The sequence below is a fragment of the Aquarana catesbeiana genome, linkage group LG05 (genome assembly GCF_042186555.1).
Source record: "Aquarana catesbeiana isolate 2022-GZ linkage group LG05, ASM4218655v1, whole genome shotgun sequence".
NCBI lineage: Eukaryota > Metazoa > Chordata > Amphibia > Anura > Ranidae > Aquarana > Aquarana catesbeiana.
The window spans coordinates 46,652,357-46,671,167 of record NC_133328.1 but is presented as its reverse complement, the minus strand read 5'-3'; the positions used below and the strand labels follow the sequence as shown (position 1 = coordinate 46,671,167).

Sequence of the window (18,811 nt, the reverse complement as noted above, 5' to 3'; positions counted from 1 at the left end):
ACCATGAGCCAATTTATTGTAGTACGAGAGGATTTGGAATCAAGCCTTTGTTGAAGAGCATTCTAGGTAGGATTGCATAATGTCGTGTGTGATGCTTTTGTGTAACTGTTTATTCTAGTTCCAGTTTTCTCTGTAGCAGCAGGAGTTTTAAGTGTAACGGTTACGGCATATCTCCCAGCTTTGTAAGATGGGAAAGAGGGACACATTATAGAACAAAGAATATAGACGAATAGTATGCCCCTGCTATGCCTCCAGTAACATGTACTATGAGGATTCATGCAGAAAAAAACATAATTATTGATTTAACTCAATTTTGTTATCACTACTTTTCCGTTATTTTGGCTTTTCAAGAATTTAAAGGTTAGATAATATTTTTTTGTGAAGTAAAACACTTTTGATAGGTAAAGTATACATTTTTTTTTATAGAGGAGCTTACATCAGGTCAAAAATGGGGACAACCAAGGAAGAACGGGGGGGTTGGTTCCAAAAGTGGGACAGTTTCTCCAAATAAGGGACAATTGGGAGGTATGTGTAATGGTACCCAAGAGGGTAAAAAAGTGTAATACAGAAACAGTTTTAAAGGGCCATACACCCACGTACAGTACTTCTTCTAACAGTTGTCTGTGAAATTGGCTTTAATGTTATTGCATGGATAAAAAGTTTCAGGGAGTTATCAGAAAATATTTCAAACCTGGTATGACAGACCCAACCAGGACAGGGGCTTTTGGAAAAGACTAGTGGCAAGCCTCTGACCCACTGATTATGGCCCATAAGAGAGCATATCATTCTCCAATGATGGACAACAATGTGATGAACACTGAGAGCGAGGCTTAATTCTCTGAATAAGGACAATAAAGCTTCCCTTCTGGAGTGGATGGAAAGGTGTAATAATAATTTTGTACAGGTTAATGGTCAGAGGAAATATGGTGGCTCTCCTGCAAACTGGATTGGAGAGGCTCCTTCACTTTGGACAGAAATATTTATCAACAATCTCCCTCAAGAAATCTATAGAGACAAATTAATTCCACTGTATCAGACTGCTGGAACATTGTATGAATTGGTCTCACAGATTGTTGTAGACGGGTGCCGGCCAGTCTAAGGTGGGGTGGGATCACTGATTATGTTATGTTTTATGTTTTGTGTGGGCCATTATGGGCCTCCCAGGTGTGAATTCCCATTGTTAATTGAGTTAATTGCGTCACTGGCTAAATTGGCTAACTCTTGGAGGATCTTATAATGGGATTAGCCTTGTGTCAATTTTAGCTCGTTATCTAACTATTGTGTGATGTTTTGGGTAATATTTGGTTTTATTGTTCATGTGGTGACTGACCTACTTTTGAAGTGTATAAAAACCTTTATTTCTGTTCAATAAACAGTCATTCCTATGGATTTTACCTCAATATCTTGTCTGTTTACTGAGCTTGGGGTAAAAGGGCTGGTATTAGCTCTCAGTCTGCTGAAAGAGTTTGGAAGGTAGGAAGCACCTAAGCGGGGTGCCAAGCTTTCCATCACACCTGGCATTGCCATAGACACTGCAAAAGCATGTTTTATGCATGTCAGCCATCTCCTATTGACTTCAATGGAGTAGTGTGGATGACAGCTCAGAGTTGGGGATTGAACCACTTTGTGTTTCTTCGAATGCAGCCGGTCCCATTGAGGCAGGTTTGGATTACAGACAAAGCAAGTAAAGCACAGCCTTTTCTTGTCACACGCTAGAGATGTGCACAACAAAAAAAAATAGTTTAAGATTAATTTGTTAGGTTAATCATTTAGTTTAGTGATATTTGTTATGTTAGAATGATTCGTTTTACAGAATTTGTTTTGTATATTCGGATTTGTCGCCTATATTCATTGTACCAAATCAATTAGTATTTTCAGAAGCTATTTCCGAAGATTCTGAATCATTTGTTCTGCTATCATTCAAAGATTCTGATGGATTCAACTCCATCCACAACAAGTAGGAATCATCTTTTTTCACTTTAATACCTTCCTGTAACTATTTATTCCATTTCATATGTATCATGTAGTGCATTTTTTATAATTCACGTTACACTCACTAGAATAAAAACAAACGAACCCGAGTCAATTTGGATCATTCGTTATTTTGTTACGTTATTTTGGATGCGTCAAACATTAAACAAAATGGCCTAAACTATCGTATCATGTCACCTGAATTAAAAGAATGAATGCAAAGGAACGAGTTGCTTTCATTATGACTTATTTTGGATTCTTTGAAATGCATTACTATTGTGAATCGGAGATTCAGATACATCCGAATCTCTGAATAAGAAGCATTTTGTCCAAATTTTGATTTGTATCAAAATGAATTGCACGACTATCACAAGCTGCATTTTGCATTTGAGTTTATGCAGGGTTGATGTGAACAACTATCTAGAAAAGCCTTTATTTTGTCTGCCTTTATGCCCTCTACTGACCACAGCTACCGGGTTCCAACTGTCCCTTTTCTGCTGTGTATGTAAAAAGCAATAATTTGATTTGTTGCTATCTGCAACATAGATTGTTGTTTTTCTTACATACATTAAAGAGGAACTCCGGGGAACTAAATAATGATCCCTTGTAGTGGTTAATTGTTTGTTGAGGTCTAGGGAAACAAAAAAAAAAAGAGGACTTGCCTAATCCTCTACTCCTTTCCGCAGCTAGACCCTTTCATTTAGGGGCCTCTTTCACACATCCGGTTAGGTGTATTCTATGGATACCAGTGTAAGTCTGCTGTGTCCAGGCTCAGACATCCGCAGTTAAACGCTTGGTGCACGGCTACATGCAAAGTGACGGCCACTGTCAGCCTGCTATTCGTTTTTATAGTAAATTCATATATATATATATATATATATATATATATATATATATATATATATATATATATATATATATATATACACTGCTTGAATATAGCTAAAATATTAAAATTACAATTTCATATAGGTGCATAAATAACAAATGAATCTGATGCATAAAGTGCCTAGTTAACTATATAGAGTGCTTCACAAAAAATATGTAGCAAAAATCTGTAAAGTGCTTTGAAAAACTATAAACTGCATAGCAAAAAAGTGTGTAGTTCTCAATAAAGTGCTCTGTGTATCATATAGTATACTGTCCACATTTAGGCTGCATTCACACTACAGCGTTTTGAATCGCGGGCAGATTTGCTGAGAATCTGTGATTTGAAAGCGCCGATGTGTGAATGAAAATCGCAGAACTCGCATTTAAAATACCATTCATTTGAATGACACCTCTAACCGCGGTGAGGGTCTGCCACGATAGTCGTGCGATAAAATGTGCTGCAATCGTGGCAATTCACATCGCGGGAAGCATGTCGCCTAAAAAAGTTCAAGAGCTTCTTTTGGGCAACATGCTTCCCACGATGCGGATTGCCGCGATTGCAGCACGTTTTATCGCGCGACAATTGTGGCAGACCCGCACCGCGATTTGAGGTGTCATTCAAATGAATGGCATCTCGAATGCGAGTTCCGGGATTTGTTCGACGCTTTCAACTCACGGGCAGATTGGCGGCAAATCTGCCTGCGATTCTAAACGCTGTAGTGTGAATGCAGTCTAGGTGTCCAAACTTGGTGTCCTCCATCACATAACCATCAATTATCTCCTCTCCGCGTGAATTGCCTCCACCTTCACAGCTCACTCACCAAATCTTCTGACCCACCAATCCTGGGTAAGCTTGTGCTAAAAAAGCCAGAGGTTTCCAACAATTTCTTGCACATTCATTCTTCTTAGTCCATGATATGGTGTATGCTAGGGCCTTTTCCTTATTTTAGGTGTCTCTCTTTGTCATCTCAGAAAGAAGTATGACTAAGGGAGGTTTTCTTTGTTTCTTCAGTTTTGAATGAATAAGATATTTGTACTTTGCAGTTGCTGAAGAGATGGCAGGTAAGCAGAGCACTGGAGTGGATGGCGTAAATGGAAAAAGTCAAGTCAATGGGCCAGAAGAAGAAGCAATGACCATTGAAGAACCCAACCCAAACAGGTGATTTAATTAGTCAGTAACCAGATTAAAGTTAGCAGTTGCTTTAATACTTACCTTTGCCAAGCATACAATGATAGTAATGGATACATTCACAATAATGTACATTTGTTTTTAAGTATTTTTTTTATTATTTTTTTCAGAGGAAAAGGACACACAGGGCCTAATGTAAAACCTCTGACACAGAGTGATATTTGTATTACTGCTCAATAAGATTTGAACTGACCTGAGGAATGTCAGCTAAGCTAGAATCTGATTAGTTGCTAGGCTAAAAATGGCCTCATACGCACAGCAACTCAGCCTGTGCATACAGTGTATTTTCTAGACCACGAACATGTCATGTGTGCATGCAAGGGTAAAGACCAATGCAATGAAATATCTGCAAATATCTTACGTGAAAAGGGCCATACAGCTATTCACTTCTAAGATTGGTTGCAACTGTGGCTCTTCGAACTTGAAAAACAAAACTTGGAGTTGGCTAATATGGCTAATATTTTATGCCTATAATAGCTCAGTGTCTATGAACCATAAAGTGCCTGACTCCAAGAACAACCTCAGCCCCTCTAACACATCTGGTTGAATGAAAGTTATTGCAAGCACCATTAAGAACACAAATAGAATGTATAGATACCTTTAACTCGCCTGTGACTTAGCACCAGGAAATGGACACAAGACTGTTTAGTGGTAAATTAACTCAATGTATTGGTATGGATTAGAATAAATGGTGGTTTGAGCATAAATGAACACACAGAAAGTAGGCTCAGACACAGTCCACTAGACAGTATAATTACTATGCCAAAGTAACTTAGAATATAGTTCTGTACCATTAGACTGGGATTAACTCATGAATCAGCAAAGTTAGCAATAAACAGTGCATATAAGCATTAAATGCAATGTGAATAATAGTACTATAACTAGTCTAAAATGCACTCTAGGAGAATGGCTAGGATATGGTGCAATGTCCTCTGAGAGGTAACTCTTAGCATAAGCAATAGGTAACGGTCTCAGAATAGCAGCTTTAAAGAGACAGTCTTTAGAGCTAACTCTTCAGCCAGGTAGTGTTGGGGCCCATTTGTAAAATTGGTGCACTTAAGAATAGTCCCAGTCAAGCCTGCAGGCAGCAATAAGGCCATTAGATGGCTGTATGGTCAGTTCCTGAAGGGCTCAGTCTCTCTACCAGCAGATAGTAAATCCCCACAGCACCTGTTCACTAGTCCCAGTGATATTACAGCTCACCATTTGGTCACACACAATTGGTCCACTCTCTGCTCTGCACCCAGGTGACTCTGTCTGTTGGCAGCCCTGAACTCAGCATTCCGGATCCCACTCAGGCCGCTCTTATGCATTAGTGGCGGTGCACACTGGACAGCGATGTGCACTCTCCAGTCTCCCTCATGGCAAGAGAAGGTCATGGCCTGTACAGAGAAAATGCAGCTCTTTCACCACAGGGCAGCAGCTACAGAGAGAGAACACCTGCAGCCAATGTTTCTGTTACTCTCCATTCTTAGCCAATCACTTGGCTACCAGTCTTTTCTCACACTGACTACTACTAGAAGGTTTTTCCTTCTTTAACACCATCTGAGCAATCTCAGTAGCAAGAAAAGTATCCCAAAATGTGCACACCACTGCAAATCCACTGTAAAGGAGTATGTGGCAGTCTCAGCCAGGGCTCCAACCAAGCCACGCCCCCCCAGCACATTTTCATCATCCCAGCTCCATTTTCAACATCCTATAGATGTTACAAATGTACCAGGTAATTACACTGCAATGATTCTAGTCGAAGCAATGTTTTGTAGAGTTTAGTTCCACTTTAATATATATATAACCAGAAAGGGTACCTTTTAAAAGCTTTTTTTTCTTTGCAGAGAAAAGAAAAGCTTTTTCACCAAGTTCAAGAAAAAAGAAAAAGCCAAAATGGTGGGACCGCTCACAATGGTAAGGATCAAAGGTATCAATATGGGGCTCAAGATTAAAAGCATCCAGGGCACTGAGTTACTTATAAATGGAAGCCAAAAAATGTAGAACACTTTCACTGCTTATAGCAACTGATCAGCTTCCAACTGTCAGTTTTACAGTGATGAGTTGAAAATGAAGGATCCTGATTGGTTGCTATGGACAGAATTTTCATACACCTAAAAGAATAAAAATTAATTTTCCAAGGTCCATAAGGATTTCACCAATAGAGTCCCAAGGAGATATAAGAAACTGACAGCTGGTTTTACTCTCCAGCATCGACAAAAAACTCAAATATCAGATTTAGGTGGACCGACACTTTTAAATGATCTTTTTGCTACAAGAAAAAACAGCATTATGCTGCTATATTCATTAAAGTGGTTGTAAAGCCTAAACATTTTTATCTTAATGCATTCCTTGCATTGACCACTCCAGCTTCAGAAGGTTTACCCCCCCTTCATGACCAGGCCATTTTTTGTTATATAACACTGCATTGTTTTAACTGACAATTGTGCGGTCGCGCGACGCTGTACACAAATAAAATTGATGTCCTTTTTTTCCCCCACAAATAGAGCTTTCTTTTGGTGGTATTTGATCACCCCTGTGTTTTTTTTTTGCTCTATAAATAAAAAAAGACCGACAATTTGGAAAAAAAAACAATATCTTTTACTTTCTGCTATAAAACATAAGCATATATTGATTGGTTTGCACAAAAGTGTCTACAAACTGAGGGATATTTTTATGGAATTTATATTATTAATTTTTTTTTACTAGTAATGGCGACTTATAGTGGGACTGCAACACTGAGGCGGACAAATCAGACACTAAGTGACACTTTTGACACTTTTTGGGGACCATTGACACTAATATAGTGATCAGTGCTACAAAATATACACTGTCACTGTACTAATGACACTGGCTGGGAAGAGACTAACATTAGGGGTGATCAAATGGGTAAATGTGTCCCTAGCAAGTGCTTTCTAACTGTGGGGCAGATGCTTTTACTGTGGGAAGACAGAGATCCGTGTTCCTGCTTAGCAGAAACACAGGATCTCTGTCTTCCCTTGTCACAGAACGGCGATCTGCCTATTTTGCATAGGCAGACTGCCATTCTGCCTCTCTCGGGAACGGTCGGTGGGTCCCAGCGGACATGGGGTCCATCTGACCCGCTGATTGGCTCCCGCTGTGTCCAATCACAGCAGGAGCTGGTCACCGGCAGCGCACGTGCGCGCCACGGACCCAGAGGAGCAAAATCATGCACCTGTATGTGATTTCGCGCAGGAGAGCCGACGCCCCACAGTATATGTACGTGGGGCGGTCAGCAAGTGGTTAAGGTAAAAAATATTTAGGTGTCAGCATCCCCCCTCACTGTCCTCTTACCTACCTGCGCTCCCATTCGATCCAGCGGCGTGCATGTTTGCAATGCTTTTCTCCCCTCACTTCCGTGTCTCACGGGCTTTGCTGGGCCCCCAGTGCTGTCACTCAAAGCCAGTGACAAGGAAGAAGGGGCGTGGCCGAGTCCCACTGTCTGTGTCAATGGATGCAGCAGTATGGCTCGGGTAGAAGCATGCATTAGTGCCCCCATGGGATGCGGCTTCCCATGGGGGGCACTGGACAGAGGGGAGGGGCCAGGAGCACCAGCAGGAGACCCGAAAAGAGGAGGTTCGCGGCCACTTTGTGCAATTCCATTGCACAGAGCAGCAGCTACATTTTTGTTAAATTTACCTTTACAATCACTTTAAGCTATAATTTGGTCATAATGTCCATTATTTTCAGCTCTCTTTGGCTCTCCTCGCTGAAAATAATGATCATCATAGCAAAGAACAATACTAATAGTTTAGTGAATGCAACTTTATTCCCCTTTAAAACATCTAGAGGCCCTCTACGAGTAAAGCTAATTAGTAGATTACTAGTAGATTTTCAAAGGAACATTCGTACAAAAATTCTTTGTACTTTCAATGAGTGGTAGAATGTAATTTGAAAGTACTTCAAAATTTGCTTTTAACATTTAATCTTGCAATTAATATAATTTTCCAAAACAAAAACCACATACATTCCTCGAAATTTAGGCTCCGTTCACATCTCCGCGTTCTAAATCGCGGGCGGAATTGGCGTGACTCCACCCGTGATTCGAAGTAGCGGAAAATCACAGGACTCCTGCGCGTTCCCTGTAACTTCCAATGGCACCCCAATCACGGTGAGATTTTTACCGCGATTCAGCGGGCGACAATCACGATAAAATCACGCAAACAGAATCGCGGGATGCCTGTTGTCCAAAAGAAGTTCTTGTACCTGAACTTGGAAGTCACAGGGAACGCATGGGTGTCCCGCAATTTGCTGCTATGTTGAATCGCCGGCGGAATCGCGGCAATTCCGCCCGCCATTCAGAACACAGAGATGTGAACAGAGCCTTATTCTATTGAGTAACGTTTTCCATCCCGCTCCTTTGAATTTTCTTGTCACTGTGGTCTAAAATAAATGTTGATTTCACCCCACTAACAATTAGAAAATTGAATGATCGTTCCTAAAATGAAAAATTTGGAACAAAATTCTATTAGTGTAGAGCCAGCTTGAAATGAATTTTGATTAGATTTCTCATGTCTGATGCAAAGTGATATCTGTCTGTTGTGACTGTTGTTTTCTCTCCCCTGTTAATTAAGTTGCTATGTTTGCCGTATTTCTCAGTTCCGGTACTCCGGGCCCCTGGACTGGCTGTTGATGTTAGTTGGGACGATCGCAGCAGTTGCCCATGGAGCTGCCCTCCCTCTCATGACAATCATATTTGGGGATATGACAAACAGTTTTGTTTCTGAGGGCAAAGATACAAGTAAGTGCCTTTGTCAGTCGAGATATACAAAACATGCATTTAAAGATGTACTCCAAGCAGATATCAAAGACAAATAATGTAGCTCTGCATTCATTAATACAACTCTATTGTTTTAAACGCAGGCAGTGTAAAAACACTTTTTACCAAAAGTATTGGGACGCCTGCCTTTACACGCACATGAACTTTAATGGCATCCCAGTCTTATGCCCTGTACACACGGTCGGACATTGATCGGACATTCCGACAACAAAAGCCATCGGATTTTTTCCGACGGATTTTGGGCTAAACTTGTCTTGCATACACACGGTCGCACAAAGTTGTCGGAAAATCCGATCGTTCTGAACGCAGTGACGTAAAACACGTACGTCGGGACTATAAACGGGGCAGTAGCCAATAGCTTTCGTCTCTTAATTTATGCTGAGCATGCCTGACACTTTGTGCGTTGGATTTGTGTACACACGATCGGAATTTAAACAATCGGATTTTGTTGTTGGAAAATTTTATATCCTGCTCTCAAACTCTGCGTGTCGGAAATTCCAACGGAAAAAGTCCGATAGAGCCCACACACGATCGGAATTTCCGACAACACAAGCCGATCGCACTTTTTCCATCGGAAAATCCGACCGTGTGTACAGGGCATTCGTCCGTAGGGTTCAATATTGATTTGGCCCATCCTTTGCAGCTATAACAGCTTCAACTCTTCTGGGAAGGCTGTCCACGAGGTTTAGGAGTGTGTCTATGGGAATGTTTGACCATTCTTCTAGAATTTGTGAGGTCAGGCATTGATGTTGGACGAGAAGGCCTTGCAGTCTCCACTCTTATTCATCCCAAAGGTGTTCTATCGGTTTGAGGTCAGGACTCTGTGCAGGCCAGTCAAGTTCCTCCACCTCAAACTCGCTCATCTATGTCTTTATGGACCTTGCTTTGTGCACTGGTCCAAATCATTTGGTGGAGGGGGGATTATGGTGTGGGGTTGTTTTTCAGGTGTTGGGCTTGGCCTCTTAGTTCCAGTGAAGGGGACGCTTAAGGGTTCAGCATACCAAGACATTTTGGACAATTTCATGCTCCCAACTTTGTGGGAACAGTTTGGAGATGGCCCCTTCCTGTTCCAACATGACTGCACACCAGTGCACAAAGCAAGCTCCATAAAGACATGGATGAGTGAGGACGGATGTCAATGCTTTTGACAATATAGTGCAGTGATGGCGAACCTTGGCACCCTAGATGTTTTTTGAATTACATTTCCCATGATGCTCAACTACACCACAGAGTGCATGGGCATCATGGGAAATGTAGTTCGCCATCACTGATATAGTGTATCTGAATATGACTTGGTCTTAACTTCTTGCAGTTCCTGTACAACACAGCTCAGACTGGGAGGAGAGGCAGCACAAAGAACTAGTAAGTTGGGCTACAGTGCTCAAGTTCAAACAAGGGACATGTTGATAAGAGGAGATAGCGGAATGCCATAGAGATGAAATCACCAGTCTGCTATTATTCCTTTCACTGTCCAGTCACAGGGTTTGTAAAGGGACAAGACCTGTAAGTGTTACTGAATCGCAGCAGTAAAAATCACATCTCTTACCCTGCCGGACATGACAGTTCTGTGTAAATGATTGGACAGAAATACAGATCCATTGGCAGGTAAAGCAGATTCCTTATATGTATTTAATCTGTGTCTTTAGCCGCTTGCCTGGAGTTCAACGTATAAGAACAAAAAAAAAAAAGAAAGAATGATAACAAAATAAAATGCAGTCTTGTATGTCACACTTTATTCTTTTATTGCACTGCTAACAGAGCCAATTAATGATGACTTCTAAGCAGCACACGGCTTAAAGTGATTGTAAACCCTCACTCTGGAAAACACCCCATTTAGATTAAAATAGAAATGAAAGGCAAAACATTTGTGAATTAAAAACACATTTAACATTTTTTCTTTTTTAACCACTTAACCTTCGAAAGGTTTACCCCCCTTCATGACCTGGCCATTTTTGCGATACTGCACTGCATTACTTTAACTGACAATTGTGCGGCTGTGCGACACTGTACCCAAATAAAATTTTTCCCCACAAATAGAGCTTTCTTTTAGTGGTATTTGTTCACCTCTGCGTTTTTTTTATCTGCACTATAAACAAAAAACGACCAACAATTTTGAAAAGAAAGCAATATTTTTTACTTTATGCTTTAAAACACAATAAAAAATCGAATTTCTTCATCAATTTAGGCCGATATGTATTCTGCTACATATTTTGGTAAAAAAAAAATCCCAATAAGCGTATATTCATTGGTTTGCGCAAAAGTTATAGCATCCACAAACCATGGGATATTTTTAAAAATGTATTTATTTTTACTAGTAACGGCAGCGTTTAACGACTTATAGCAGGACTGCTATACTGCCGCAGACAAATCGAACACCTGACTGACACTTTTTTGGGGATCAATGACACTAATACAGTGATCAGTGCTAAAAATATGCACTGTCACTGTACTAATGACACTGGCTGAGAAGGTGTTAACATCTAGTGGCGATCAAAGGGTTAAATGTGTGCCTAGCTAATTTTCCAGTGTAGTGGGGGAGGTACTTTTACTAGTGGATTGGTGTTTCTGCTTTACGGGAACACAGGATCCATGTCTTCTGTACTGACAGAATGACAATCTGCCCTGTTTACATAGGCAGTAGACATGTGCAATCCGTTTTGTAACGAATCGAAATTCGGCCGAATTTTGCATCTTTTGGACATTCGGATGCACCTGAATGTCCGAATAAAAAAATAACAAATTTCAACTAATACGAAAGAAATTATAGCGAATATAACGAATGAATTCGACATGATTCGGTAATTCGTTAAAGGTCTAATGAAACAAAAGGTCAACTCAAAGTAAATCTTACAGTCCAATCAGCTGATTAATTTTGTGCTGGAGGTTGGTTTACTGGCAAAGTACATTCCTGAGAACTGAGTGAGAAGGGTGTTGTATTGTATTTGAGCAGAGGAGAAGAGATATTGTCATTGTGTGTGTTGGATTCAATAAACAAAGGACTTTCCAAACTACGAATACTTATCACGAATATATATACATACATAAATAACGAATTTCAACTAATACGAAAGGAATTATAGCAAATATAAGGAGTGAATTCGACATGATTCGGTAATTCGTTAAAGGTCTAATGAAACAAAAGGTCAACTCAAAGTAAATCTTACAGTCCAATCAGCTGATTAATTTTGTGCTGGAGGTTGGATTACTGGCAAAGTGCATTCCTGAGAACTGAGTGAGAAGGGTGTTGTATTGTATTTGAGCAGAGGAGAAGAGATATTGTCATTGTATGTGGTAATAGATTCAATAAACAAAGACTTTTCAAACTACAAATACTTATCATGAATATATATACATACATAAATATCGAATTTCAACGAATATGAAAGAAATTATAGCGGATATAACAAAATAATTCGGCATGATTCGAGATTCAGTATAACGAATATCGACACTCTACGAATAATAACGAATTATCCGAAAACAAATTAACGTAACATAACGAATATAACAGAACGAAATTATGTATTTTATGAATGACAACGAACCGAAACGAAACAAAATTTCCCGTTGTGCACAAGTCTAATAGGCAGACTAGCATTCTGTCAATATATTGAATGATCAGCGGGTGATGGCGGACACCGGGTCTGCAGGAACCGTTGTGTAAAATCACAGCGTTAGCGAGCCGCGGGCAGCACACACTCGCGCCCAAAATTTGGAAGTTTAGGGTCATGTATATATACGTGATTCTGTGCAGCGCGGCCGCCTTGTAGCAGAATATGTGCTATGGGGTGTTCGCCAAGTGGTCAATGATCACATTCCCTCTCAGCTGCATAAGAGCTGGTGGAGGAGAACCAGCAGCAATACTGAACTTTTCAGTAAAAGGCTGTATGGGGGATGTCTGATCATTGGAGAAGAGCAGGCTGAGTTCCCATCACAGGAAAACTGACCAAGCTGTGCTCTCCTGCTTAGTGTGGTCAGTTCACTCATCTCAACCCAGTACACAGTCAGTGGTAAATGTTTGCATTCTGATCTCCAATGTAATAAAGATAACGGCGTTGTATTAAAGAGGAAGTAAACCCTGATGGGTTTTACTTCCTCTTTGTTTCCCTGCAAAGGTAAAGCATAATGGGCTACTACGCATCGCATAGTAACCCATTATGTGTCACTTACATGACAAGGGAGCCTGCGATGTCACCGCTGTCCCTTCTCCTACAAAGCGTCCTTCTTCTTTCGGGGTATCGCGGCTCCGGCGCTGTGATTGGCCAGAGCCGTGATGACGTCACCCCCGCGCATGCTTGCTGGTGCTGTTAGAGACGGCACGCTCAGTGCGCCTGCGCGCCGTTGTTTACTGCGCATGCGCCGTAGACATCAGTGCCTGTCTTTTGGAAATATCTTCTAAACCATGTAGGTTTAGGAGATATTTCTTGCACCTGCAGGTAAGCCTTAATCTAGGCTTACCTGTAGGTAAAAGTGGTCTGTAAGGGTTTACAACCACTTTAAACATTTATTAGGTTATTTGCACACAGTGCTGATGTGTGAACTGGCCAAAAAAACGCGACGATGGGCTGTATAACACATGCGCATATTTGAGCGTACACGTACACACGTATAAAAATTCTTCTAGCTTTTCTTTAATCAAAGGAGTTTGGCGCAAGCACATATTTTCATTCTTATATGTGTATTTATGCGTATATGCATGTAAAAATACTGACTGGTAACGCAGATTTATTTATTTTTTTTACTGAACTATAGCAGCACAAGTTTACATGCCTGTGTTACAAACCTATTAAAAACAATGAGCTGCATTTAGATCAGTAAAAATAAAAGCCTGAATTCCTAAAAAAACATGGTGTTTTAGGTGTCTGTGTGCAAGAGGCCTTAGAGCCTGAAATGACCTCTTTGTAACTACAAGGTTTAGCCATTTCTGGAATATAACAATTATTTCATTGATCTTTAGAAAATATGTCGACAGCAGCTGAAGGGAATATAACAGATTCACTGCAAGAACAAATGACCACGTAAGTGATATTTGCTGATTGCATTACACACGAGTTTTAATACAGCATGAAAATCAGTGGATCTGTTCAGCCACTTCAGTGGGCAGGCCACTATGAACTTGTACGTGGGTACAGCATGGTGCAATAATAACTCACACAGTCCAGGTGCAATCAGTAGAACTTGTATTGAAGTAAAGGCAAAACAGTTCACAACAAACCTGGTGGGAGAGGGCTCAACCCAGAGCACTAAAGAATGCATGTAGAGAAGCAGGTATCAGCCGAACTGACACCATCTGCCTGGAAGGGCAGAATGCAGCCTGGCCATCTCGTACCCAAATGGGAAGATGTCCAAGGAAATAGCGAGCCTTAAGCTTTCCCTTCTCATCTGGAACATTTCCCTGCCCCTAATACTGTCCCTGACAGATGAGAAACCTGTCCCTACACTACCCACACGTGAATGGGTGCCAAAACCTGGGGAGCAGGGACTTAAAAAGAGTCTGCTGACCCAAGATGGCCACCAAGGGTCATCTGGATGCAGCTCAAAAAACTGGAACGCTGCACCCAGGGACCAGGAAATCAAATTTCCCCTGACTTCCCCTCTAAGCTGTGATGCTGGCCATGAAGGGCACCATCTACAGTGGACATACCTCCCAACATTTGGAGATTAGAATGAGGGACACCTACTAGCAAACATTTGTAGGCATAGGACACGCCCCCTGCCACACCCCCTTAAAGGTGACTTAACCATAATAAAAAGGTTTAATAAATCTACAAGGGCTTTTTTTTACCACTACTATTCCTTTATATTGGCTTTTAAAATTTACAGATGCATCTAGAATTTGGATGAAAGGTTTAGCGTTGGGAAACACTTTTTGAAAGGTAAAAAGTGCATTTTATATACAACTAGATAGATCAGACCAAAATGAGGGACAAATGAGGAGGAAAGAGGAACAGAGGGACATTGCTCCAAATCAAGGACAGTCCCTCGAAATCAGGGACAGTTGAGAGCTATGACAGTGGAGGAAGCACACTGCACCTGCCTACAAACTACTTAGAGTGCATCCAAACCAAAAAACAGAAATGTAATCTTTAGATGTGGTGGCTGTATTTGTTTTCTTTTCTTTCAGGATTTTCTTCCCCTTATTTTCATCTGGTGATCCTGGGAATAACCCATTTTCTGTCCCAGGATGGCTAAGCTTATTCCTCCAGTGTATCTATGGCTGCCACTAGTAATGAGCTTGGGTTTGGTTCCGAAATCCTGAAGTAAGCCATCATTGATGGTAAAACAGCTGTGGCCAGAACATTTCCTGCCCCATAGCTGCACCTATGTACAAAGGGGTGGGGATGCTTGTGATATCATTGACTCAATATGGCCACAATGACGTTGACTTAATATGGCAATGTGGCTATATTGGGTCAATGATGTCACAAGAATTCTCAAGCATTCTCATCCCCTTTGTGGACATGTAGCTGTGGAGCGGGGAATGTTCTGGCCTCAGCTGATTGGCCTATCAATGACAGCTTACTTTAGAGTTTGGCTGAACCCAAGCCCACCACTATTTGACACCCAGATTGGACTTCAAACATGTCTGCCTTTGTTCATCTTCATTACATGTTGGATTGATGGGATTAGAGAAAGAATAGAGAAGAGTTTTCTTCCATTTCATCTCACAGATTAATAGGTATTTCATGTACTTGCTAAAAATGTACTAATGTAGATACCACATCTAAAGATGGGCATACTGCAATGTATTACATTTTTGTTATTGGGTTTGGTTATACTTCAAGTAATGTAGGGTATACCTGACTATTGCAGAGGTAGAAGGTGGTCTATGGGATCCATTCTGCAGTGTATGTAATCTTATCTCTCTGTTACACACTGTACTGTACTGTAGGTCTGTTTCATAGATCAGCTATAAATTAGCTTGAAAATGTGGTTTGTACTGTTTAGAAGCCTGCTGCCTGACAGCTAAGAGTGATAATTATAAAATGTCTTTAATAAAATTGAACTTGTAGTCCTAAATTTAATCTCTACAGTGCCTTGAAAAAGTATTCATACCCCTTGAAATTTTCCACAATTTGTCATGTTACAACCAAAAACGTAAATGTATTTTATTGGGATTTTATGTGATAGACCAACACAAAGCGGCACATAATTGTGAAGTGGAAGGAAAATGATAAATGGTTTTTACATTTTTTTACAAATTAATATGTGAAAAGTGTGGCGTGCATTTGTATTCAGCCCCCCTCCGAGTCAATACTTTGTAGAACCGCCCTTCACTGCAATTATAGCTACTAAGTCTTTTTTGGGATGTCTCTACCAGCTTTGCACATCTAGAGAGTGTCTTTTTTGCCCATTCTTCTGTGCAAAATAGCTCAAGCTCTGTTAGATTGGATGGAGAGCGTCTGTGAACAGCAATTTTCAAGTCTTGCCACAGATTCTCAATTGGATTTATGTCTGGACTTTGACTGGGCCATACTAACACATGAATATGCTTTGATCTAAACCATTCCATTGTAGCTCTGGCTGTATGTTTAGGGTCGTTGTCCTGCTGGAAGGTGAACCTGCACCCCAGTCTCAAGTCTTTTGCAGACTCTAACAGGTTTTCTTTTAAGATTGCCCTGTATTTGGCTCCATCCATCTTTCCATCAACTCTGACCAGCTTCTCTGTCCCTGCTGAAGAAAAACATTCCCACATGATACTGCCACCACCATGTTTCATGGTGGGGATGGTGTATTCAGGGTGATCTGCAGTGTTATTTTTGTGCCACACATAGTGTTTTGCTTTTAGGCCAAAAAATTCAATTTTGGTCTCATCTGACCAGAGCAACTTCTTCCACTTGTTTGCTGTGTCCCCCACATGGCTTCTCTCAAACCTCAAATGGGACTTCTTATGGCTTTCTTACAACAATGGCTTTCTTCTTGTCACTCTTCCATAGAGGCAAGATTTGTGGAGTGCACGACTAATAGTTGTCCTGTGGATAGATTCTCCCACCTGAGCTGTGGATCTCTGCAGCTCCTCCAGAGTTACCATGGGCCTCTTGGCTGCTTCTCTGATTAATGCTCTCCTTCCCCAGCTTGTCAGTTTAGGTGTACGGCCAAAAATTTGGGCTGAAATCGGACCTGAAACTGTGAAGGAGGATGAGTGGGCTCCTGCTGTGAGCTGCTGCGTGCTCATATGTGAACCCAGCCTCAGATGATGGATCGAACAGTGGTCCGTGAGATGTTCAAATCTTGAGATTTTTTTTTTATAACCTAACCCTGCTTTAAACTTCTCCACAATTTTATCCCTGACCTGCCTGGTGTGTTCTTTGGCCTTTATGATGATGTTTGTTTACTAAGGTTCTCTAACAAACCTCTCAGGGCTTCACTGAACAGCTGTATTTATACTGAGATTACATTACAGACAGGTGGACTCTATTTACTAATTATTATTATTTAGTGTTATTATTTTTAGTGTTAAACGATTTATATAGCGTCAACAGTTTACGCAGAGCTTTACAATGTAGAGGGGGACAGCTCCATTACAGTACAGTTCAATACAGAAGGGACAGGAGGGCCCTAACTCGTAGAGCTTACATTCTAAAGGGAGGGGGTGGTGGTACAAAAGGTAATAGATGCGGGGAATGATTTGATGGGGGTGGCTCGGGGACAGTTGTTATGTGGGTGTGGGATATGCTTCCCTGAATAAGTGAGTTTTCAGGGATCTCCTAAAGTTGGACAGGTTAGGGGCTGATCGGATATACCAGAGCAGGGAGTTCCAGAGGATGGGAGAGGCTCTGGAGAAGTCCTGAAGGCGAGCATGAGAGGAGGTAACAAGGGAGCTAGAGAGCAGGAGGTCCTGGGAGGAGCGGAGGGGACGATTTGGGCGATATCTGCAGATGAGGTTGGTGATGTAGCTGGAGGCGATGTTGTGGATGGCCTTGTATGTTGTGGTTAGCATTTTGAATTTTATACGGTGGGGTAGGGGAAGCCAGCGAAGGGATTGGCAGAGAGGAGCAGCACTCACAGATCGGTTAGTGAGGTTTATTAGTCTAGCAGCAGCATTCATAATAGACTGAAGGGGGGATTGCCTGTGTAAGGGTAGGCCATTAAGGAGAGAGTTGCAGTAGTCAAGGCAGGAAATAATCAAGGAGTGAATAAGTTGCTTTGTGGTGTCATTAGTCAGGAAGGGTCGAATTATGCAGATGTTGTGGAGGTTAAGGTGGCAGGTTTTAGCCAGTGATTGGATGCGGGGGCTGAAGGAGAGGTCAGAGTCAAGGATTACACCCAGCACTCTGGCACGTGTGGAGGGACCAATGGTTGTGCTGTTGATCTTAATAGTAAAGTCATGGGGAGGGGACGGGGATGGAGGAAATATAACAAGCTCAGTTTTAGAAAGATTGAGTTTGAGAAAGTGGTGTGACATCCATACCGATATTTCATTCAGTAAGTTTGAGATCCATGAGGAGATAGATAGGAGGAGGAGAGGAGATAGATCTGGGTGTTATTGGTGTATAGGTGCTATTGGAAGCCATGGGAGGTTATCAAATGGCCCAGGGAAGAGGTATAGAGTGAGAATAGGAGAGGCCCAAGGACGGAGCCTTGGGGTACCACAACAGAGAGAGGAAGAGGAGAGGAGGAGATGGAGTTGTAAGTGAAACTGAAAGTGCGCTGAGATAGGTGATAATTAGGTGATAATAATTATAATTAGGTGATAATAATATAGGTGATAATTAGGTGACTTCTGAAGGCATCTGGGTTCAATAGATTTTAGTTAGGGGTATCAGAGTAAAGGGGGCAGAATACAAATGCATGCCACACTTTTTACATATTTATTTGTAAAAAAATGTTTAAAACATTTATCATTTTCCTTCCACTTCACAACTATGTGCCACTTTGTGTTGGTCTATCACATAAAATCCCAACAAAATACATTTATGTTTTTCAAGGCACTGTATGTGACTCCATGTTTAGGTGAATTTCCTCCAGGTTCTCTGGTTTCCTCTGGAAAACTT

At 41.2% G+C, this 18,811-nt stretch overlaps 1 protein-coding gene across 1 annotated transcript in view; it reads left to right on the top strand.

The window, feature by feature from the left end:
* Nucleotides 1–18,811, top strand: part of LOC141144224 (ATP-dependent translocase ABCB1-like) — a 78,128-nt gene continuing 59,317 nt past the window's right edge. Inside the window, exons 1-5 of the mRNA XM_073629682.1 lie at nucleotides 1–66; nucleotides 3,886–4,000; nucleotides 5,863–5,932; nucleotides 8,636–8,777; nucleotides 13,774–13,834. Coding sequence (XP_073485783.1) covers nucleotides 3,897–4,000; nucleotides 5,863–5,932; nucleotides 8,636–8,777; nucleotides 13,774–13,834 — 377 coding nt within the window. The 5' untranslated portion in view covers nucleotides 1–66; nucleotides 3,886–3,896. The remainder of the gene's footprint in view (nucleotides 67–3,885; nucleotides 4,001–5,862; nucleotides 5,933–8,635; nucleotides 8,778–13,773; nucleotides 13,835–18,811) is intronic.